Source organism: Capsella rubella, unplaced genomic scaffold, assembly GCF_000375325.1.
Source record: "Capsella rubella cultivar Monte Gargano unplaced genomic scaffold, Caprub1_0 scaffold_1, whole genome shotgun sequence".
In the NCBI taxonomy this organism is placed as follows: domain Eukaryota; kingdom Viridiplantae; phylum Streptophyta; class Magnoliopsida; order Brassicales; family Brassicaceae; genus Capsella; species Capsella rubella.
Window position 1 is genome coordinate 15,922,650 of NW_006238923.1, and position 20,510 is coordinate 15,943,159.

Genomic DNA, 20,510 nt, shown 5'->3' on the forward strand with positions numbered 1-20,510 from the left:
ACGTCATGGCACTATTGAAGCATCATCGGGATCTTGATCAGCTTTGCCATCGTGTTTTTTGCTTGCGAACGGGGAACCAAACAGTAGTTGAAAGACCGATCTGACTTTGTTCGCACGTCGGCGTTGGCGTATGCGCCGTAGAATCACTTCCTTGTCAAGTGTTTGCGTCGTATGAATACGTTTGATGCGTATTTGAGTGGACACAAACTCTGGTGTTTCACTACTGTCTTCAAGAATCTTGGTCTTGTTCTTGGATTTGTCGTTGGCTTTGGCTAGTGAAGAAGCCATATATGGTCTTACGTGGGAAAGTATTCGTCGGTGTAGTGTAGTGTAGTAGTGATCGGATCCATATGTTTTGAGTTTTATTTATACATAGTAAAGTGTTATTGAATCTTTCGATATATAGCAAATCAAATGACTCAACATGATAATTGGCTGGTTTAAAAGCTAGGATATAATTGTTTAATTTTTATGGAATCAAAGAGTATTATTTCTATTTTAATATAATTCTTTGTTTGACAATTTAAGTTAATTATTAAAAAGCGGAATATTTAATTATGACCCTACGTAAGCAAAATAATTTGTGAGATTTTATTCTATTTTATTATATTATTTTTACTAGAAAAAAATGTGTCTATGGAATTAGAATATATTCTTAATGTTATCCAAAACGAATTATTTTGTGAAACAGAACAAAAAATCAATATTGAACTTGACATAAAGATACGTACTAGTATAGATAGACAAGACATAAAGCGAAGCTTCAAAAAAAATTGAATGACATATCTTCAAAACATGTTTCTATAAGATTCTTAATTTCTTTTTATTATCCAAGATAATTTTAGAAGAAACAAATTTATACTTACTTCTTATTTATATAATGAGGTTGTACTAAAAAAAAAAACACGAAAAAAAATTGAAAATAAGAAAAAGAAACTCGCCAAAACGTTAGTGCACATAGAATCTTAACTTAAAGGTATAGCCAACTTTGTAAAAGTAGACTTTAAAATGAGAGAGCATCGAAGCTCCATCTAACTAGTAGTGTTTTCATATAAATTTGTAATTACGTATCAAAACGAAGATTTATTGTTATGTTCTTTCTAACTTTGAAATTAGTATATTTAGAGGATAAATAAACAAAAATATACTATTGGATTATTATTCTTAATAAAGATAATACAATTACAAAATCTGCTTCCTGTCTTGTTTATTTTCCGAAGCTAGGCATACCAACATTTCTTGTTACCATTGTTTTCTGAATTTATTATTTTTCTGATTATTTACATATGAACAATAGACATAAAATGTCCTATGCGAAGACCAATCACGCTCAAAATTTTCGTCCAAAGACAAAAAAAAAAAAAAGAAGAAGCCAATTTATGGTTAAGGGTATTGAAGTTTGCTTCAGAAAAAAATTCGTTGGTTTGTAAACATAAAGAACAGTTGAAAGATTTATTTTAAAACAGAGAAATGAGTATAGAAAAGGAGCATTGTGCACGGTCCAAATGCTTCTGTAGATGTCCATATTTGGGTAGAAAACATAGTGGTTGGGCCAATATTACAGTTTGGGTTCCTCCACATTGACACATGATTCCAATGCATAGTGTTTGTTTTTTTTTACCTAGGATCCATGAATGGTGGTAACACTCGAAACGTGTAAAGTTGATGAAACATGGACTAGTATATATAAAATGTATGGAATTATAATACTTGGTTCATATGAGGTGAATGATAAGATTTTTATAGACATGACTCAAAGAACATATATCTTGAGTAATTTATAGATTATGAGGTATATATTATTAAATTGAGTAATTTATAGATTATGAGGTATATATTATTAAATTGAGTAATTTATAGAGGTATGGCATAACTACATGACTTTTTTTTTTTTTGGTAAAATAAACTACATGACTTAATCAAGGGAGTCATATATCTTGACATATCATTTCAAGATGGCCGGAAAATTTATGTATTAACTTTATGTTTTAAATGAGGATTCAAAACAATTAAAAGTAAATTTAACAAAGATGATAGGAGAATCATAAGTTTAAATCTAGACAAAATCTTCTAAATATCTACATTACTAATTGTGGAACATTAGATGAACATTTTAATTTTTTGAACTAATTTCAAGTTTTTTAATCTTGTTTGGTAGTAAAGAGAATTAATTGTTAAGTTGTTTGGATATGTATATACGCAATGACATGACATAGATGGTAATTATTTTGAAAATGAAGATTATTTCAAATCTGTAATTTTAAAATACTAGTATATATAGATGACTACTAAAACATGTTGGCTTATAGATTTTTCTGAGAAAAACTCTTCAAAACATGTCATATTTGCAGACTATACTTCCTCAGCCTCCTCAGTCCTGCTCTCATTTCGTACACTCTTCTCTCATGAGTATCTACTAACTTTTCCAGCTACTTCATCATGTTATTTTGATTATTTTGATTTTTTTTTCAAAAAATATCGTCTGAGCTTGTCAAATTATTATATATAATGAAATGTTTGATATTTATAGAAAATATTTTAGCCCTTTCGGAGCAATTTTTAAATGAATCTATAAATAATCATATATAAATAAAATACTTGATCTTTATAGTAAATATTTTGACTATTTTTAAGAAATTTTTAAATGAAATTATAAATTATTATATATGAGTGTAATGTTTGATCAGTATTTATCGCATGTTAAAAAAAAATTAGATTTCTTATCAAATCACAAAGCCAAAACCAATCGACATGTGTCCATGCAGAATTGGGGTAAACCATGAGGATGGATGTAAGAACACAATTTTCATATAAATTCGTATTTTGCACATGCATTTCCCTTATAATCTACACATGTTTTGTATGATTTATTTTACTCATTTATAAATTACTATCGATCGTTTCAACGATAAATTTTGGTAAAGTATGTAAATCTGAGTCCCAAGGTGAACCATGACTCAAATGTTTCTAATTTATATCATATCAAATAATTTGCAAATCCGAATCTGAGTCCCAAGGTGAACCATGACTCAAATGTTTCTAATTTATATCATATTAACATAACTAATAATTTGCAAATCCGATATTCACATCCTAAATTGTACATCGTTGATTATGTAAACAAAAAAAATTCTGTCTAAAAGTTCCTTATTCGATTCACATGAGATGTATTTAAGCACACACTATCCCAAAGAAGAGGATGCCTTACTATGTGCGATAACTCCCTAGCCTTATCATGCCCATCCTCAAATAGCACTTCTAGCTTAACAAAATTGTTTCTTTTTTACTTAATCAACCAATGATAACTTCTCAACAATTTTAAGTGTTACAAAAAGTGAAAAAATTCTGAAGACAAAGTCGTATCATATATTATACGTGCCATCTTATTATTAGCGGTCCCTCCACTTACTTTAAAAATTATGTCGAACAAAAAATATAAAACAATGTTATCATATATATATTTCACATACACTCATCATTCATTCCCTATATAGCTATATTTAGCTACAAGGACAACATTCACAGGGTTCACTTATGAAGATTATTTTAGTAATGAAAAAAGTGGAAAAAACAAAACGAAATTACAACTTTAAACGTGTCATACTCTCGTTGCTTAGCTACCTTCTTTATAATGCAAACTACTCTCAAACTCTTTACACTATCTCTGGATTGTTTTTGGCTTTCTCTAAAACTTCTAAAGAAACTAACCAAACGATCTTGATCTTTACGACCAAAATGCCACGATCTGACCTAACCCGTGGATATTCCGATGGAGACAGCTTGGTCGGAGAGATTGTAAGAGAAGAAGGACACATTTACTCGTTAGCTGCCACTAATGATCTTTTGTACACAGGATCGGACAATAATCACATTAGGGTTTGGAAAAACCTAAACGAGTTTAGTGGGTTTAAATCGAACAGTGGTTTGGTTAAAGCTATAGTGATTAGCCGAGAGGAGAAAGTGTTCACGGGTCATCAAGATGGTAAGATCCGGGTTTGGAAAACCTCATCCAAGAACCCGAGAGTGTACACACGCGCCGGGAGCTTACCGGCTTTGAAAGACGTTTTGAAGAGTTCAGTGAAGCCTAGCAACTACGTGGAGGTGAGACGACGTCGTACGGCGTTATGGATCAAACATTCCGACGCCGTTTCGTGTTTAAGCTTAGTTGAAGATCAAGGGCTGTTGTACTCAGCTTCATGGGATCGGACGGTCAAGGTTTGGCGTATACATGACTTGAAATGCATCGAGTCAATCAAAGCTCACGACGACGCGGTCAACACAGTCGCGGCCGCGGAGAGCCTTGTGTTCACCGGCTCGGCAGATGGTACGGTTAAGGTATGGAAACGTGAGATCAGAGGGAAGCGTACGGCTCACTCTCTGGTCCAGACTTTGCTAAAGCAAGAATCAGCGATCACGGCTTTGGTCGTAAACCACGTGGCTGTTTATAGCGGTTCAAGCGACGGAGCTGTGAACTTCTGGGAGATGGGAGAGAAGAGAATCTTGAAACATAGTGGTGTTTTCAAGAAACATAGACTCGCTGTTCTCTGCCTCGCCGCGGCCGGGAAATTATTGTTTAGTGGTGCGGCGGATAAGAAGATATGCGTGTGGAGACGAGAAGGAAAGGTTCACACGTGTGTCTCTGTGTTAACCGGACATACCGGACCGGTTAAGTGTTTGGCGGTGGTGGAACCAACCGGAGGTGAAGAAGACGAAGAAGACGGAGGAGGAGATGGGAGGTTGGTTGTGTATAGTGGGAGTCTTGACAAATCGGTCAAAGTTTGGAGGGTGCCACGTGAATAAATGTGGGATTTTATTCGGTTTTCTAAGAGATTTGGTATTGTGTTTGTAGGTAAATAAGAACAAAAACCCAAGTCAAATGATGAATTATGAGGTTCGTAGAGTAGTATAGGATTCATATGATATTGTATTGTATTATTAGTAATATTTAATATCTCTATGCTACATATATAATTGAGCTAGGGTTATCGTTTGAATATCAATATTTAAAAGAAAAAATATTGATACGCACCAATTAGAAGTCTTATAATTATATATTAACCTCAAAAATGTAAAATGAATGCATAATTAACCACTACAAGAAAATAAGGTTATAACTCAGAGATTTATCGACACAATTAACCGAAGGATTTAAAATTACCGGTTAAATCTGTTGTAATATATCTGCTAGTTACAGCTGTTTCTAGCGGATTATAAACAAAATTACTCGTAAATTTTGAGCTATTTTCTTGTAGTGAACTAATCCTAGTGAAATAATCCGACCGATCAATTTGTTTTTTAACATTAATCTAGTGAAGAGTTACAATAAAAGAAACGTACGTTATAAAATTTATAAGAAACTGGTACGTACTCTTCTAGAACTAGCTAGCTACCCAATAATTACGTGTAGTAACGTATAACAAGTATGAATCATAACTCCATAAGCTTGGTCAGATGAATACAAAACTTTAATATCAATACGCCAAAATGTTCACTATACGTATAAATATCATAGAGATTTCGAAAAAGCGACAAATATGTCACTTTACTTTTTATTGTTTTTAAGGTACACAAAACTGACGAGAGATTCGGAAAAAAATCGACGTATCAATATTACAGTTACATGAAAGTGATTGGTGGTGGTTAACATCGCATTGTGGCCGTCCATTATTTTTATTTTTTTTGGGTTGTATATATATATATATATTTTGTTTCGGTAATGGTACGTTTTCTTGGAAATGTTACTTTTGCTTTATAGTGATTCCTTTGTGCAAACATGGAAACAAAGGTACGATCTACAAAGAGCTATAGATATGTCTATGTTTTAGGTCTATAAATGTGTAGGATCCCACATGAACTTGTTTGTGTTGTGTTGTGTTGTGTTCTTTCTTCTCAACGAGACAACGACCACTTCTTATTTAATCACCTGAGACTGTACTTTTTTAGTGGTAGCTTCATTATTGAACCGGACCATAGGATTAGGTGATGGAGTGATGCATGGTTTGGTTAAAGAATCAGAACTGGATCAACTGAAGTTGGTGACAAGAGTTGACTTGGTCGTCCATTGTGATAGAATATGTCTATGTTAGCACCTCCATTGGAGGTGCTTAATGTATGTTTAACATATTGCTTATCATTGTATGTAATGAATATAAAATATAAAAAAATGTTGTAAGCACCATCGCTTAAGTTGTGGTTATAAGCAACATATAAACACCACTTTTAAAAAATTTAACTAAAAAAATTGATTAGCACTCTCCAATGGTGTTTACCATTGGAGGTGCTCTAAGAGTGTTATTAATTATGTGCATGTGTGTAATTTTGGCTCAGCTCATATGGTTACTGTTGGTTAAATAAGTTTCAGAAAAATATTTTAAGTACATATGCCAAAGCACACATACAAGTCTTAGTCCCCTATAACAAAAATTATAGTCAATGATGTGGTCGTTTAATAAAAAAAAAAAAAAGTATAAATGATATGTGAATTATTTTAATAGTTATCAATTGATTTTTGAATTCCATTATTTCTTACACACAACTTTAGTTTGCTACTTTTGTGATACATGAAGAATTTGTCCGGACCAGTAACTAGAGCATTTGACTCCAAGCTAGCTGGAACATTTCTTAGTCATTGTGACTTTAAGCCCATACTTCATGTGAAGAATGAGACCAGGTTTTGGCTCAATCTTTTGTCCACCAACGACCTTAATCTCATAGTTTTGTAATATCTCCACGATCACAGTCTTCATCAAATTCATAGCTAAATTCTTACCTAGACATGTTCTTGGGCCGGCATTGAAAGACAAGAACTTGTAAGAAGGCTCATGTCTCAACCCTCCTGTCTCTGTAATCCATCTCTCTGGCTTGAACTCCATTGCGTCTTCTCCCCATACTGTTTTCATTCTCCCCATCGCGTAGATAAAGATCATGATATTGATATTTGGTTTGACTTTGTGTCCACTTGGAAGCACATCTTCTTTGATTGGAGACTTGCGTTCGAATGGAATTGGTGGGTAGAGCCTCAGTGATTCACTCAACACGCTGTGTAAGTACACCAACTTGTTCATGTACGATGACATGTCTTGGCCACTTCCGGTTCTTGGTAGATTTGTGTTGATTTCTTGAAGAATCTTGTTTAACACGTTAGGGTTTTCAGATAAATTCCAGAAGAACCAAGTGAGTGCAGAGGCCGTGGAATCTCTCCCAGCTGCCATGAAACCTACTGTGAAGTCTCTGAGGAACTTATCATCACCAGGATTCAAAAGCTCGTACTTGGTTGCATCAAGCATTATGTGAGAGGTCAAAAGATCTTCACTTTCTCCATTGGTATTGTGAGTAGTCCCTTGTGTTCTTAGCTCTTCTCTCTTGGCTGCTATAAATTTTGCACAAACACGATCAAGAGTGGCATGAGCTTCCAACAACTTCTTCTCTGTTCCGATCCCAATCCATTTTTGTAGCTTCCAAACGAACCTTGGTGTAATATGCCTATGCACAATCGCATCTCCCACATCATCAAGAGCTTTGGCAAACTCAACCTCTGGCATTTCAATGGAGAGACTTCGAGGATCGGACCCTGTTACGAAGATGAAGGTTATATCGAACATGAATCTCTGGAACACATCTTGCAAGTCCACAACCATCTCTTCATCTGCAAAGTGATTGAGAAGAGGTACAAGCCCGTCCTTGAGTTTACTTCTCGTGGTACTTGTTGAGAAGTTTTGGTACCTTTGATGATTGAATATAATCTGAGCTGAGTTCCTCCAATTCCTCCATAGCTCCGAGTCTGAGTTAATGATCCCATCTCCATAAGCTTCAAAGATTTCATGGAATATAGGACCTTTGATGTAGTTTGAGAAGTTTGAGCTCATAATATGATGAACATTTGCTGGATCAACCGTGGCTAATGCATCCATTGCAACGAACCATGGACCCTTGAATTGAAACGTCAAGTTGGAATTCTCAAGAACCTCCACACTGAAGTCATAGATGCGGTGGAGCCTCAAGAGAATACCGGGAAGCATACCAAGAACAGGCCAGTTCCAAGGGTAGCTTCCAAGGGTTTTCTTGGTGAGTAAGTAACTGAAAGGTTTCTTGACGAGGAAGTGATAGAAGATGAGAAAGCAAATTAAAGCTATAAATGCTTCACATAACCCTATTGACGCCATTAGAGAGGGGATAGAGTTTTTGTACAAAGATGGAACTCGACTTTATACACACACGACACTCGCGGTACATCGTCAACCAGGCGAATTAAAAAAGTCTATTGTTGCGTTACATTTGAATTCCGAGAGAGACATCTTTGGATTGAAACTAAAGATTTGTTCGTTTTGTATTATACTAACCAGACGAATCTTATAACATTTAAGGTTACCTTCTGCTATAAACAAGGAGCACATGGTTCTTCTCATTTGTGGGTAACCCAAGCGCAGAGTAACTTACTCTATACCTTATGCCACAATAATATCAAGATAAGCATCTTTGACTCTTAATAGTTGTGATTCTACTAAGCAAATGATACTGCCGAAAATCAATAATTTATGAGAAGCTGTTTAATGTTCTTCTACAAATAAAGGTCAAAGTTTCATGGAACTGAGTCCTGCAAAAAAAAAGAACAAAGGCAAAGTATGTTTTTCCCGTTAACAAAAAGCTCTGCCTAAGAGCAGTTGAAGTGTGTCTGGTCTTGCTGGGAAGTGGAATCACAAAGATGGTCTTTGACAGAGGCTAAAGAGTTGACAGCTGATGAATGCCATTACCAAAGAAGTCACAAGCTCAAACCCAACAATTTTCGGGAAATGCCATCCCATGACTCTCTTTAGATAGCTTGTGATAGAGGGCATTGTTGCGATGATCACTGCACATGTGTATATGATGGGGATCAGACTCTTCGGCTTGTTCTTGCGTAGCCACATCAACGAACCTAGCGCAGCTAAAGATATTGTGAACACCTGAATTTGACACAAACGTTTGACGGAAGTAAGAAACAGTTACAGATGGATCTTTCTAGAAGTAGAAGATTGGTTTATTACCAGATTTGCATTGGCTTCAAGCCCTTGCAGGACATAATCCCAAGTGAACTCCAGTCCCCGAGCACCGACCCAAAGAGGTGCCAACCTGTGCAAAACAGAATCCGCGAATGCCCATCCTGAACAAAAAGAAAGCATCTTTTATATAAAAGTTTATAAATATTCCGTAATGCAAAGAATCATTGAGGGAGGTCTAGAACGGACTGAAACTTGAAAGGTCCAATAAAATTTAGTCATGATGATCATTGATAAATATTCTGTGATGCAAACACTCATTGAGGGAAGTCTAGAAATGGTTGAAAGCTACAATGGAACTTTTACATGCAAATTTTTCCTCTAGTAATCATGAAAAAGGAGTTGAGTTTCTATATACCAGCTAAAAGCAATTCCAACATCAAATCATCAATCTGTAGCATGTGTATAGAACGTTACATCCGAAGCTAACAATAGTTTCTAGCAGCAGATATCCACTTACCTAGACCAACAGCCTGAAACTTATGGTTTTGGGAGATGTTCCTGTGTGTCAGCTGGGCTAGAGCATAATATAGACCAGCAACATCAATGAAGCCAATCATTGCTTTCAATGCTTCCTGATACAAAGGGAGATTGAACCCATACTCAGTCATCTAGATTGTAACATAACAAAACAAGCTAAGTGGTAACAGTAAAAGCTAATATCGAAAAAAATTCAACAACGTGCATCTATATAATAGAGCAAACACATTATAAACTTCAGAAAAGAAGAAATGCAACAAGTGACCAAGAAAAGATAAGTCTGGTTATCATTTTACTTAAGATTAGCATTAAAGATGACAACTTCACTATCTTTTCAATAGAGAAATAAACAAAAGACTCATAAAAAGAAGTGTGAATGCTACAGTGATATTAGCTTAGCTACAAGCCTACAAGTAAAAATACCTGGTATGGGTCAAATACTTCAGTCTCAGATACTTGGAGAAAAGTTGCCAAACACACAAGCTGCCATCAAAACACCCAATGAGCTTAGAATTTAGGTATAAGCTTAGCTAAGGAGATGCTCCCAAACATTGTTACAGGACTAACCTTAACCAAAGCAGTAGCAAGGTAAACAACACCAGCCTTCACAGAGGTTCGAAGTGTGTCATATTCAGATCTGCATCCGATCAAAAACTATAATTCAAGTTCCGTGAAGAAACCATAGCAAAACACAAAGTCAATTTGGGAAATTCTCAGTTCCGCTACTAAAGCCTTAAGATTCAGATCATGAAGTTTAGAAGTAAGCGATTAAGTATACGCGGAAGAAGATCTAGATACAATTCTTAGATTAGGTATGACTAAACTAAGAGATACTACAATTTGAAATCACAGATCGAGAAAAAGAGGATTTGTTTCATACAAAGGAGTGGCGGAGTAGTAGACGGCGTGAGGACCGAATGTGAGAATCGCACAGTTGAAGAAGTGAAATAGCGTCATCGTCTCTCTCTGTGACACCCAAATCGGAAGCTACACAAGTCCGGCGACGCAAAGACGACGACGACGACGACGTGAAGCTGTGAAATTGAAGAAGAAGAAGAGGTTTGGGTAGCTGACTGAAATCTGAAAATCTGGTGGAATCAACAAAAGTCTTAATGGGTTCTGAACTGGGCCTTTTTTATTGGGCCGTGTAGTTTATGGTCATAGATATATAATAAAGTTATTCTATGATGAATTGATGATGAATTTTTGTTTTGATGGAAATTATATGATGATGCTTATAATTTGATAAAATTCATATTTGATTTATTTGTGGTTTAAATTATCTTTTAATTTATTTATCTGAAATTATAAGTTCACATTAATGTTTATGCAATTTTTAATATTTGATGTATATTTCTCTATTTTTCAATTTGTTTCTCAATTAGAATCGCAAGGAGTTTGCTACTATAATATGTTTTTTGTTAAATAAATTTAGTTTGAGCTTTGAATCTTTTTTTCCTTAATTCATGGTACTATTGACTGTTATTATCTTATAAACATCTAAAATCGTTTTAAATGAAATTTATAACCAGAATTCAACGTAAACATTTAAAAAAAAATGTTAATTTGTAGTATCATTTGATCTTAAGCTCTTGTTTTAGTCTACGACATTTTTTTTGTTTTTTGTGGTTTATATTCCCACGGTTTTAATTTTTAAGTAGTTTTCCTTTAACGTATGGTCTCACTCACTTTTCTAAATTGAGCTTTTACTTTCCTTTTTTCGATTTTTAGACTCCGAATATATTTAGTGTTTCCGCCGGTTATATAGCCTAAACGAAATTAATTTTTTTACAATATTAAATAAAAATGATTAAAAAATAATCTAAAGTCCACTACCAACAATTATGCAATAATATATTAACTAAAAACTTGAAAATTAGAAGAAGAAAAAAATAAAATTAAAAATCAGAAGTATGAAAACACCAACTGAAACAAAACGTAAAAAAAGCCTCTCTCTATATAAAAACCACAACACCACTCTCACAACATCTCCTTCTCTTTCGCTATCTCTCTTCCTTTGTCTCCATCATAACTTCTCTGTCGTTTTCTCATAACTTATAATGCCGTCTGAACCAAACCAGACCCGACCCAACAGAGTCCTAGCCTCAACGGCGGCTTACCCACCGCCAAATCTGACCGAGCCACTCCCCTGTCCACGCTGCAACTCAACCACCACCAAGTTCTGTTACTACAACAACTACAACCTCGCTCAGCCTCGTTACTTCTGCAAATCTTGTCGCCGTTACTGGACTCAAGGTGGTACACTCCGTGACGTCCCCGTCGGCGGTGGAACTCGCCGTAGCTCCTCGAAACGTCACCGTTCTTTCTCCTCAACCGCAACTTCCTCTTCTTCCTCATCTTCCGTCATCACCACAACGACACAAGAGCCAGCCACGACTGAAGCGACTCAGACTAAAGGTGGTGGTAGTAATGTAAATGTAAGCTTTGCGTCTCTGTTGGGTTTAGGAAGTGGAACCGGTGGGTTGGACTACGAGTTCGGGTACGGGTACGGGTACGGGCTTGAAGAGATGAGTATTGACTATCTTGGACTTTCATCTTCCACCTCCGGAGGAGAGATTCCGGTGGTGAACGGTGGTGGTGACACGTGGCAGTTAGGGGAAGTTGAAGGTGGTAAAAGTGGAGGAGACAGTATGATATGGCCTGGTCTTGAGATCTCAATGCAAAGCAACGATGTTAAGTGAAAACGAAACCGTTGTTGTCTTGTCTTCTTCTTTGTTTGTTTATGTTTTGGAAGTTTCTGTTTGTTTTTTTTTTTACTTTGGTTCCTAGAAAGAAGAGCAAAGAACCCAAATTTGAAAACCAAAAAATGTTTTTACTTTTTCTTCTTTTAGTTTTCTTGAGGTCCAACAATGGTGGTGGTGTTGTATAAATCCTCTGTTTTCTCTGACGAACGGTTTTTTAAAAGTTTTAATCTTTTCTCTATGGGTTTTTTGGTATAGTCAAAATAGTGGAAAGATCAATCAAAGATGAATGGAGAGAGCATAAAAGTCCAAAAAGGAAAAAAGTACAGAAGAGTACTGTTGCAGAAGTGAGTAAGAGATACTCTGTTGATTTTTTCATCTTTCGAAATGAGAAACTGCGTTGAACTTAGTTTTGTTTGTATTAGATGTTATCAGTAACAAACATTGTTCATTTGCAGTGTTAAAGATTTGGTATATCAAATCATGTGAGTCTAGGTCTTGTTAGAGCATATGAGATGAGTCTAGGTCTTGTTAGAGCGCATAGGAGACAATTCTTGAGAATCCTAGAATTAAACTTAGAAAAATATTGATACATGAGAAGTTTGATGAGCCAACTATTAAGTGTACGTATTAGTCTTTATTATCAAACTTTTGTAACTTAAGTGAACACTTATAGCTAATCTATATTGTCATTTTCACTTAGTCTCCTGTTGAGGTCAAAGCCACAAACAAACTGTGCTGATCAATAAAATGGTAAGAACATTATTATGACGCAAAGGACAGAGAAAATGATGCTTAGGTTTCGTTACCAACTAATTAAACTTTAGCCAACATAAACCAATCAACGTTGTTCAGTCAAAGCGTGATCAGCTCCATTTGATTGTACATCAAATTCTATAGTAGTAATTTGGTTATCGGTCAAATTTTTAATCTTGTTACTTTTTAGATTTGGAATAGGTGGATGCGGGCGAAACATGTTAAACAGTTAATGGACTAAACTACTTTTATTTTTGGACGGAAAACAATGTATCGCGGATCAATTTTTTTGGGAGTTTAGGTTAAAATTTTGGAGTTTGCTTAAATCATTTACAAATGGAACTTGAAGTAATGGTCTTATAAATCTCAACCTTTAGAAGGTCCTATGAAGAGCCACTAGTTCCAAAACCACTTGGTTACTTCTTAATTTGCTACTTGCATCAAAATCAACTGATTCCATATGTTGAGCAAAGAGAGCTACTTGCTATTCTTCAGACCTCTTAGCTTGGCTTAGAATTTAATCAATTAACTTAACTCTATACAGGTTTATGGACTTGTCTAATCCGGTGTCACATTGTTCAACATCAAAGATTCGAGCGTCAAAATATTGTTAGGAGAAATCTTCAAAGGTGGTTCAAGAGGGCTTTGAATGTTTGTTGATTTTTACAAGATCGTTTTGTTCCAAATGTTTGAATCATCGCAAAATAATACATTCGTACCCTTAATAACAATAATACTATAGAAAACAATGTTACTCAAAGTTTTTAGTATACCTATGAGAATTTGCGTATTCGGTATTTTTTTGCCACTTATATGAATTTGTGTGTTCTATGATGGATAAAATTCTAAATTATCTAAATTATTTCGGTTATAATTAGTAGGGATCTAACAAGTTAAATTCATTTGTAATCGAACCGCATCTCACCGATTTATATTTCAGTTATCTACAACAACATCTTCAAAAATTAAATGACCTGAATATCCAAAATAACCAAAATAAATCGACTCGAATAACCAAAATCCCAAGCCTTATACCTAATATTTATTCACAAATAAAACAACTCGTTCGTCTCAATGACTTTAACTAACTAGCATGCATCTTTAAAATCTATTCATATCTTCATTGATCTTTATCCCACTCATCATTATTTTTCTTTGCTTTCCTTTCGTTTTCATTCCACTTACTTCTTATTCCTTATAAACGTCCATAATAGAAACTTATTAGAAAACATATTAGTATTAAGGATCTAATGGCATGCCATCATAAGATCATTACAAAAATGTAAAAGTGTTAACACATGGAAGTGGGTGTCATTGACCTTCAATTGCCAAATTAAAATTAGAGTCATCATGAGATTTTGAATCATTTGCTAGAAAACAAGAAGAATGTTTTAGTTTAGATCCAAAGGTTGTCTTTGGGTCTATACAAAATGTATAAATGACCAACCACCCAACATTTGTTTATCAATTTCCATAATTACACGACTATGATGCCGTTTCCCAATTTGTGGCTTCTCACATCATTGTCTCTTAGCATGTGTGTTTGTGACTTCTATTGGCTTATCCCTACATCTATTATTATTATGCTCCTCTGATTTTATTTTGTTTTTCCAAACTAAAAGCAAAAGATAAAACATAAATTTTGCTGTTTTTTATGAGATCCATTAGTTTTAGGATTTCGAAATTTTGATTACCAAGAATGTATGATAAGGAGCAGAAAATTTATTACAATAAATAGTGTAAATCAGAACAAAAAGAAAATATGATTTAATGATAAGCTTTGATATTATTCTAAAATATAAACATTTTATATCAATTCTAATTTTTTAACAAGGTTTTATAGTTAGAGAAAATTATTAGTTTTGCCATGAACAGTAGCCAAATTTTTATGCAATGCCATTTTCTTCTTTTCCTTCTCCCGGTTGCCACAATACATATGCAGAATAACCATTTTGCCCTTTATTACTAAAACTATCACAATCTATCGATCTTTTGTCTCTTTCTCATCTCTCTGTGTCTCATTCTTTCTCTCTCTTCTGTATTTCTTCTTCTTCTTTCCTTTTTCTCTTTCTTTCTCTCTCTTCTGTATTTTTTCTTCTTCTTTCCTTTTTCTCTTTCTTTCTTCAATAACAAACCAAGAAAGTTTAGATTCCACTAACGGTTGCTCTAACAAAAAGATATCAATCAAGTCTGCATATGTTGCCTAGAAGTTGTGTGCTTTATCTTGTCTGCATCAAATTGATGGACCAGATCCGATAGACAAAGATCCGGTGGACCACTTCTACTGAACCAGTTCATGAGATCTTTTTTCACCAGTGTTTTCTCCTACAAAAAGGTATCAATCAGCTTTGCAGATGCTCCCTAGAGATTGTGTGTTGTATCTTCGACGGACCAATTCCGATGGACCAGATCCGGTGGACCAGATCCGGTGGACCAGATCCGGTGGACCAGATCTTGTGGACTAGATTCGGTAGACCATATTTGATGTTTGTAATATGCTCATATTTTGTTTTCTAACTTGTTGTTCATCGTACGTATATAGTAAACTAAATCTATTTTTAATAAACGAACTTGTCTATAATAATACATATATTATATGGATGGACAAAAAAACTTGTCTACGAATATAGACAAAAAGTAAAAAGAGTCTCATTCCATGTCATAATATTTATCTTTTGCTGCTAAGGGTAATTTCGTCAATTGATTTCCTATCATTTACACCTAATATGGCAATGCATAAAATAAAAGGAGAAAAGTGGCACTTTCAATTTTTTGAGTTTTGAAAATGGCATTTTACATAAAATTCCCTTATAGTTATACTTGGTTATTGAAAGCTTTTTTCAACAAATTTTTTTTCCCAAGCCTACTTATTTTGTTGTCCCTAAAAATACACATGTGAAATTTTTATAGCTTAGCAATCCAACCTTAGATTTTTTCAAAAAAAAAAAATTTGTATAGCTCCTTATTTTGTGAATTAAAGAAAAGCACTTCAATTATCAAAAACTCGAAAAATAAAATAATGACACTTCAATTCATGTTTAAAATTTTTTAAATAGCTTTTAAATTTATATTTTATTTATCTCAACTCAATCCATGAACCCTATTGAGTCATGGTCATATAATCCAAAAATCCAAATTCTTTATATGGAAAAAAGCTTTCTGAATATAATACACATTACATTGTTCCAAGTAGAAAAAACAATAAAAAACAAAAAAAAAAGCATTCTTAAACAAAGTTACAAAACATAGACAATACAAAATCTCTTAAAACTTCAAACTTACCAAGCCAAACAAAACCACATATGTATATGGTATTACTACTTAGTTAGGTGGCTTGAAGAACTTGAGCTTAAGTCCATTTGTAACCATACTCCAAATCCCACCTATAGAGAAAGCCAAGCTGAATGCAACTCCCAACCAACCTAATCCCCAATGGAAATACCAATTGAAACTGTATTTTGCCGGTTTCTTAATCAATACCCACATGAAGCAAGGATAAGCAAATGTGACCGGGAGCGTGAGTCCACCGAGCAAACCCGCGAGACTAGACAGGAAAGGGAGAGCAACACCGATGAAAAACGAGACAAAACCGAAAAAGACTCGGAAACCTGATCTAACCCATATCGAACAAGGTTTGTTGGTTCGGCTAGTGTAGCCAGCCTCAAAACTGTCAAAGGCGGGCATGGAGTATATCTGAAAACTGCTTAGACAGCTGAAGACTACTAGGAGAAATGCCGTCGCTAATAAGCCTCTCGGAATGTCGTGAATGTGGAATGCATATAAAGCAGCAAGCATACCTCCTGAAGGCATCTGTAACACCAAGAAACATTTACATACACCATAAGTTATTTGATACATTTTGACACATTGTGATACATTTTGATACATTTTGCTTAAAAATCTGAGGTTAAACTGTAACCAAATGATTCAGTTTCTATATTTCACAAACCGAAACTGTAACCAAATGATTCAGTTTCTATATTTCACAAACCAAAACTGAACCAAACACCATATTAGAGATCCTTAATTGACAAGACATAATAAACGAATGATATATAGTAAGTAGAACTTACAAGGTTCCCATAAGCCCAAAAGCCTCCAATAGAGATAGGAAAGATACACAGAGCAATGAAGAAGTAAGAAATTTTGGCTCCTCTCCACATTGGTACATGAGCTGGATGCTTAAACGTAGATGGCATTGTCGACTACAAAGTTTTCAGTACTCAAGAATGAATCACAAGTCCAATATGTTTATAAACTATAAACAGAAACATTTTGCATTATTACCTGAATCTCAAGAACCAAGTTGTGACCTCTAAAGGCAAATGCTATAATGCCAAGAGCATTCAAAACCGCAAAGAGCGAACCAGAAGTCGAAGGCATAGAAAGAGGCTCGTATGAGATAGTAGCTGGTCTTGTTTGGCTCACAGAGAGAACCCAAACCATTGTGGAATAAGTTATTGCAGTCACTGCTCCTATCAAGGAGAGTCCCGCGATCGAATTGAGATTAGGAAGCTGAGACAGAACGATGCATAGAGACGTAAACACCAAATACCATTCAACTGTTGTTAAAGGATTCGAGGTGCATAATGGACCGCAGACTATTTGGAAGAAGAGTTTCATAGTCTCTCCACCGATCAGAATCAGCGCTGTCGCGGTTCCAGCTGATAAGTAAACCGTAGGAAACAATGCAAGCCAAACTCCTAACCTTTCACCTGTTCCAAAATCAAGAAATTCAAGATTTACTAATACAAGAACACAATCATTTTAAGTTTCCTTCTTAGACATTATAGAACGCCTTAAAATCTTAAACTCAATTTATCTTCTTACCAAATGCAGCTTGTGCAAGCTCGACATATCGATTGTAACGTTTCCCGGGGACAGCTTCGTGTAACTGGACTAGAATCCACAGTGTGTATAGTTGCCAACAATATGCTATTGTCAAAGATAGTATTCCCCAACTCCTGTTAAAACAATAATTCACAATCATATGCATCATCTTTAATAACAATCTTAATTACTTGATCCATCACTAAGCTAAGTCATTGAACTAACCAAACACTCAAGTTATATTAAAGGCTTCAAATGTTTAAACTTGTAACAGTCGCATAAATGTAAATGTTACTCCCTTTTGTACCTACTTATACCAGAAAATAGAGAATAAATAAGGAGAATAAAACTATATAATAAATGTAAAATTTGCCGGAAACTAAGAAGAAACAAAATCAGTGATAAAGAAGGTCTCTGTCTAATCCAAATTAAAGCAAAAAAAGAATGTCTGTGAGTAGCCACATGTGTAATGATGGAAGCATGACAAAATGAAAAGAAAATTAAAAAAAATATCTACTGCAAAAAATATTGAAATGTTTCTAAAGCTACAAAAGTAAAATTAGTCAATATCTTATTATTATTTCCGACAAGAAAAAAGAAAAAAAAAAACATTTTGATTTTTGTCCAAACAAAAACATGTAGTAAAAGTGAACCCTGAAATTGGATCTGAACACCACAGAGACTTTGAACCAACCCTCGCCGTTCACTAGAAAAAAAAAAGACTAAACACAAACTTCAAGAAAATAAAAGAATCAAGAAAACGCAAACGCAAAACGCACCAGCCAAGAAACGCAAACGCGACGGGAAGAACAAGGGCTTGGAAACCAACACCAGCGTTCAGATTATGAAACGCAGCGTAATGAGCGTTTCCATTACGAGACTCAGTGATTGGGAGCCAAGCGTCTTGTGGGTTAAGCTTAGTGAGGTGACCAACGTCTTCAAGATAGCCTTTCATGTTGACAAGAACTCGTTTCATAGGTGTACCAATCGGGCTCAAGAACCTTGGGGATATGAAAGATGTCGGAGTCCATGTCGCCGACGATGGTTTGGTGGCCGGACGAGGTGATCTTTGGCCGGAAGGTGTAAGAATCTCCGGTGTTGAAACTCGTGGCGTGGCTGGTATTGATATTAGCTCTGTCTCGGGTCTTTCGTCCATTGGGAGCAGGTGAAGAGAGTGCTATCAAGAAATGATGCTTTGGTTTGGTTTCTTTTATTTTATTTTCTCACTATCACTACTCTCTCTCACTCTCTCCCTATTTAGAGGGGATTTTTATGTTTTTAAGGACAACTTTATTGGTATTGAAACAAAGTTTTATTTTTAAATACAAGAAAAAAGTTACATTATTTGACAATGTAAGTTGATATTTTAAGACAAGATGATTTATAAAGATGCCAACACAAGCAATTTTGTTTTTGATAAATAATATTAGGACAAAAATAGCCTTTCACTTGAATACAAAATTTTTGAGAATAGGTTTGACCAATAAGAATATGATGGTGGGGGTCAAATTTTGAACATTATGATGACCAATTTGTTTTTTTTTCTTACCGTCAAAAATCTTCAAATTAGCTTAAGTAGTTCATTTTAGCCGAATGGAAATCATATACTCACTCCGTTTCAATTTAAGTGACGTTTTAGTCATTTTTAAGAGAGTAATAATTTATTTATTAAAAATTAATAATGTATTTTTCGTTTTTATAATTAAATAATAAATATATTAATTTTTAAACCGTTATCATAATTTTTAATGAGTTTTAAATTTAATATAATTTGTAATAGTATTAAAGTGTAATTGAGTACCATTTTGAAGTTGTGTACTTCCATTTTATTAATAAGGAGATTTTTTTATCATTAACTATGAAGCAAGATCGTTTTAAGTTCTTCTGAACAATTTTTTTTTTGATATATTGTTTTCTAAATAAATCCATATCGAGTTTGTATTGTTAGTATATCAAATTGGTTGACTAAGCAGTTTATATATAACTTGCGAAATTTTCTAGTGCAAATTTACATTGACTTCACTTGTAAGTATAATAATAATTCAACATGTTGTAACCTCCAAAAGCTTTCTATAATTTTTATTTAGTCAAAGATAGTCATTAATTACTTGTATTCTATTCTTACTGTTTCATTAATCATTATCTAAAATGCATCAAACATTAATCTCGAATTTTCACCAACTATGATTTCATTTAGTTTATCTCATTAAGATCCACATATGATTGATTTGCAAAAATCTATCCAAAAAAAAACTTTAAATCTGATGATGAACATGTAATTAGTCGATGTATTAAAATTCACATGAAAGTTTTATGGATTTGTCTACTTGACAAGTCTAATTAGATATTTTTAATAAATCATATTAACTTACGGAATCATCGAACTCAAATAAAGATGTAGATAATTGATGTAGAACACCTTTATTTATTAGACAAGAAATTCATCGCAAAAAGGATTTCGATTTGTAATGTATCTATCATTAAATTTGAAATATAATAGTTCTCCCGCGAAAAACCGTTAACATTTATTTTCAGTTTACGCGGAAATTTTAAAACCAAATCAATAAAATAAAATAAAACAACAACAACAACAACACAAGACATATGGTTATTTGCATGACCACAAACTATAGAAAACGGATTCATGGCTAATCTACAATTTGATTTTGCATACAAGATCACACCTAGTTACATATTCTTGGGTTCT

At 34.3% G+C, this 20,510-nt stretch overlaps 5 protein-coding genes across 5 annotated transcripts; 2 read left to right on the forward strand and 3 right to left on the reverse strand.

Moving 5' to 3' along the window:
• The first annotated feature begins 3,466 nt into the window (after positions 1-3,466).
• On the forward strand, positions 3,467-4,966 carry LOC17899383 (protein JINGUBANG). The gene has a single exon (XM_006306195.2). It carries the CDS (start codon positions 3,535-3,537, stop codon positions 4,798-4,800), a length of 1,266 nt encoding a protein of 421 aa, XP_006306257.2. The 5' UTR covers positions 3,467-3,534; the 3' UTR covers positions 4,801-4,966.
• Positions 4,967-6,605: 1,639 nt separating this feature from the next.
• Positions 6,606-8,190, reverse strand: LOC17898595 (alkane hydroxylase MAH1). Its single transcript, XM_006306091.2, has one exon. It carries the CDS (start codon positions 8,160-8,162, stop codon positions 6,606-6,608), a length of 1,557 nt encoding a protein of 518 aa, XP_006306153.1. The 5' UTR covers positions 8,163-8,190.
• A 319-nt stretch (positions 8,191-8,509) lies between these two features.
• On the reverse strand, positions 8,510-10,572 carry LOC17896664 (transmembrane protein 147). Its single transcript, XM_006304114.2, has 6 exons — positions 10,396-10,572; positions 10,083-10,152; positions 9,939-9,998; positions 9,496-9,610; positions 9,024-9,139; positions 8,510-8,942 (listed from the first exon to the last, which is right to left on the reverse strand). Exons 1-6 carry the CDS (start codon positions 10,470-10,472, stop codon positions 8,694-8,696), a joined length of 687 nt encoding a protein of 228 aa, XP_006304176.1. The 5' UTR covers positions 10,473-10,572; the 3' UTR covers positions 8,510-8,693.
• Positions 10,573-11,443: 871 nt separating this feature from the next.
• Positions 11,444-12,591, forward strand: LOC17900364 (dof zinc finger protein DOF1.6). Its single transcript, XM_006303290.2, has one exon. The coding sequence runs from the start codon at positions 11,576-11,578 to the stop codon at positions 12,215-12,217; it is 642 nt and encodes a 213-aa protein (XP_006303352.1). The 5' UTR covers positions 11,444-11,575; the 3' UTR covers positions 12,218-12,591.
• A 3,501-nt stretch (positions 12,592-16,092) lies between these two features.
• LOC17897180 (lysine histidine transporter-like 8) lies at positions 16,093-19,044 on the reverse strand. The gene is made up of 5 exons (XM_006303911.2): positions 18,583-19,044; positions 17,804-17,937; positions 17,261-17,688; positions 17,047-17,178; positions 16,093-16,783 (listed from the first exon to the last, which is right to left on the reverse strand). The coding sequence occupies exons 1-5, from the start codon at positions 18,957-18,959 to the stop codon at positions 16,295-16,297; spliced, it is 1,560 nt and encodes a 519-aa protein (XP_006303973.1). The 5' UTR covers positions 18,960-19,044; the 3' UTR covers positions 16,093-16,294.
• Between the last annotated feature and the right edge of the window lie 1,466 nt (positions 19,045-20,510).

Bases quoted from the DNA above. Each gene is read 5' to 3' on its own strand.
- LOC17899383 (XM_006306195.2), top strand. From the start codon at position 3,535: ATGAAGATTATTTTAGTAATGAAAAAAGTGGAAAAAACAAAACGAAAT.
- LOC17900364 (XM_006303290.2), top strand. From the start codon at position 11,576: ATGCCGTCTGAACCAAACCAGACCCGACCCAACAGAGTCCTAGCCTCA.
- LOC17898595 (XM_006306091.2), bottom strand. From the start codon at position 8,162: ATGGCGTCAATAGGGTTATGTGAAGCATTTATAGCTTTAATTTGCTTT.
- LOC17897180 (XM_006303911.2), bottom strand. From the start codon at position 18,959: ATGGACGAAAGACCCGAGACAGAGCTAATATCAATACCAGCCACGCCA. The intron at 17,689-17,803 runs GTAAGAAGATAA...ATTTTGGAACAG, and splicing joins GCTTGCACAAGCTGCATTTG to GTGAAAGGTTAGGAGTTTGG. The intron at 17,179-17,260 runs GTAATAATGCAA...AAAACTTTGTAG, and splicing joins ACTTGGTTCTTGAGATTCAG to TCGACAATGCCATCTACGTT.
- LOC17896664 (XM_006304114.2), bottom strand. From the start codon at position 10,472: ATGACGCTATTTCACTTCTTCAACTGTGCGATTCTCACATTCGGTCCT. The intron at 9,999-10,082 runs GTTAGTCCTGTA...TTTTGATGGCAG, and splicing joins TTGCTACTGCTTTGGTTAAG to CTTGTGTGTTTGGCAACTTT. The intron at 8,943-9,023 runs GTAATAAACCAA...TGTCAAATTCAG, and splicing joins TTGAAGCCAATGCAAATCTG to GTGTTCACAATATCTTTAGC.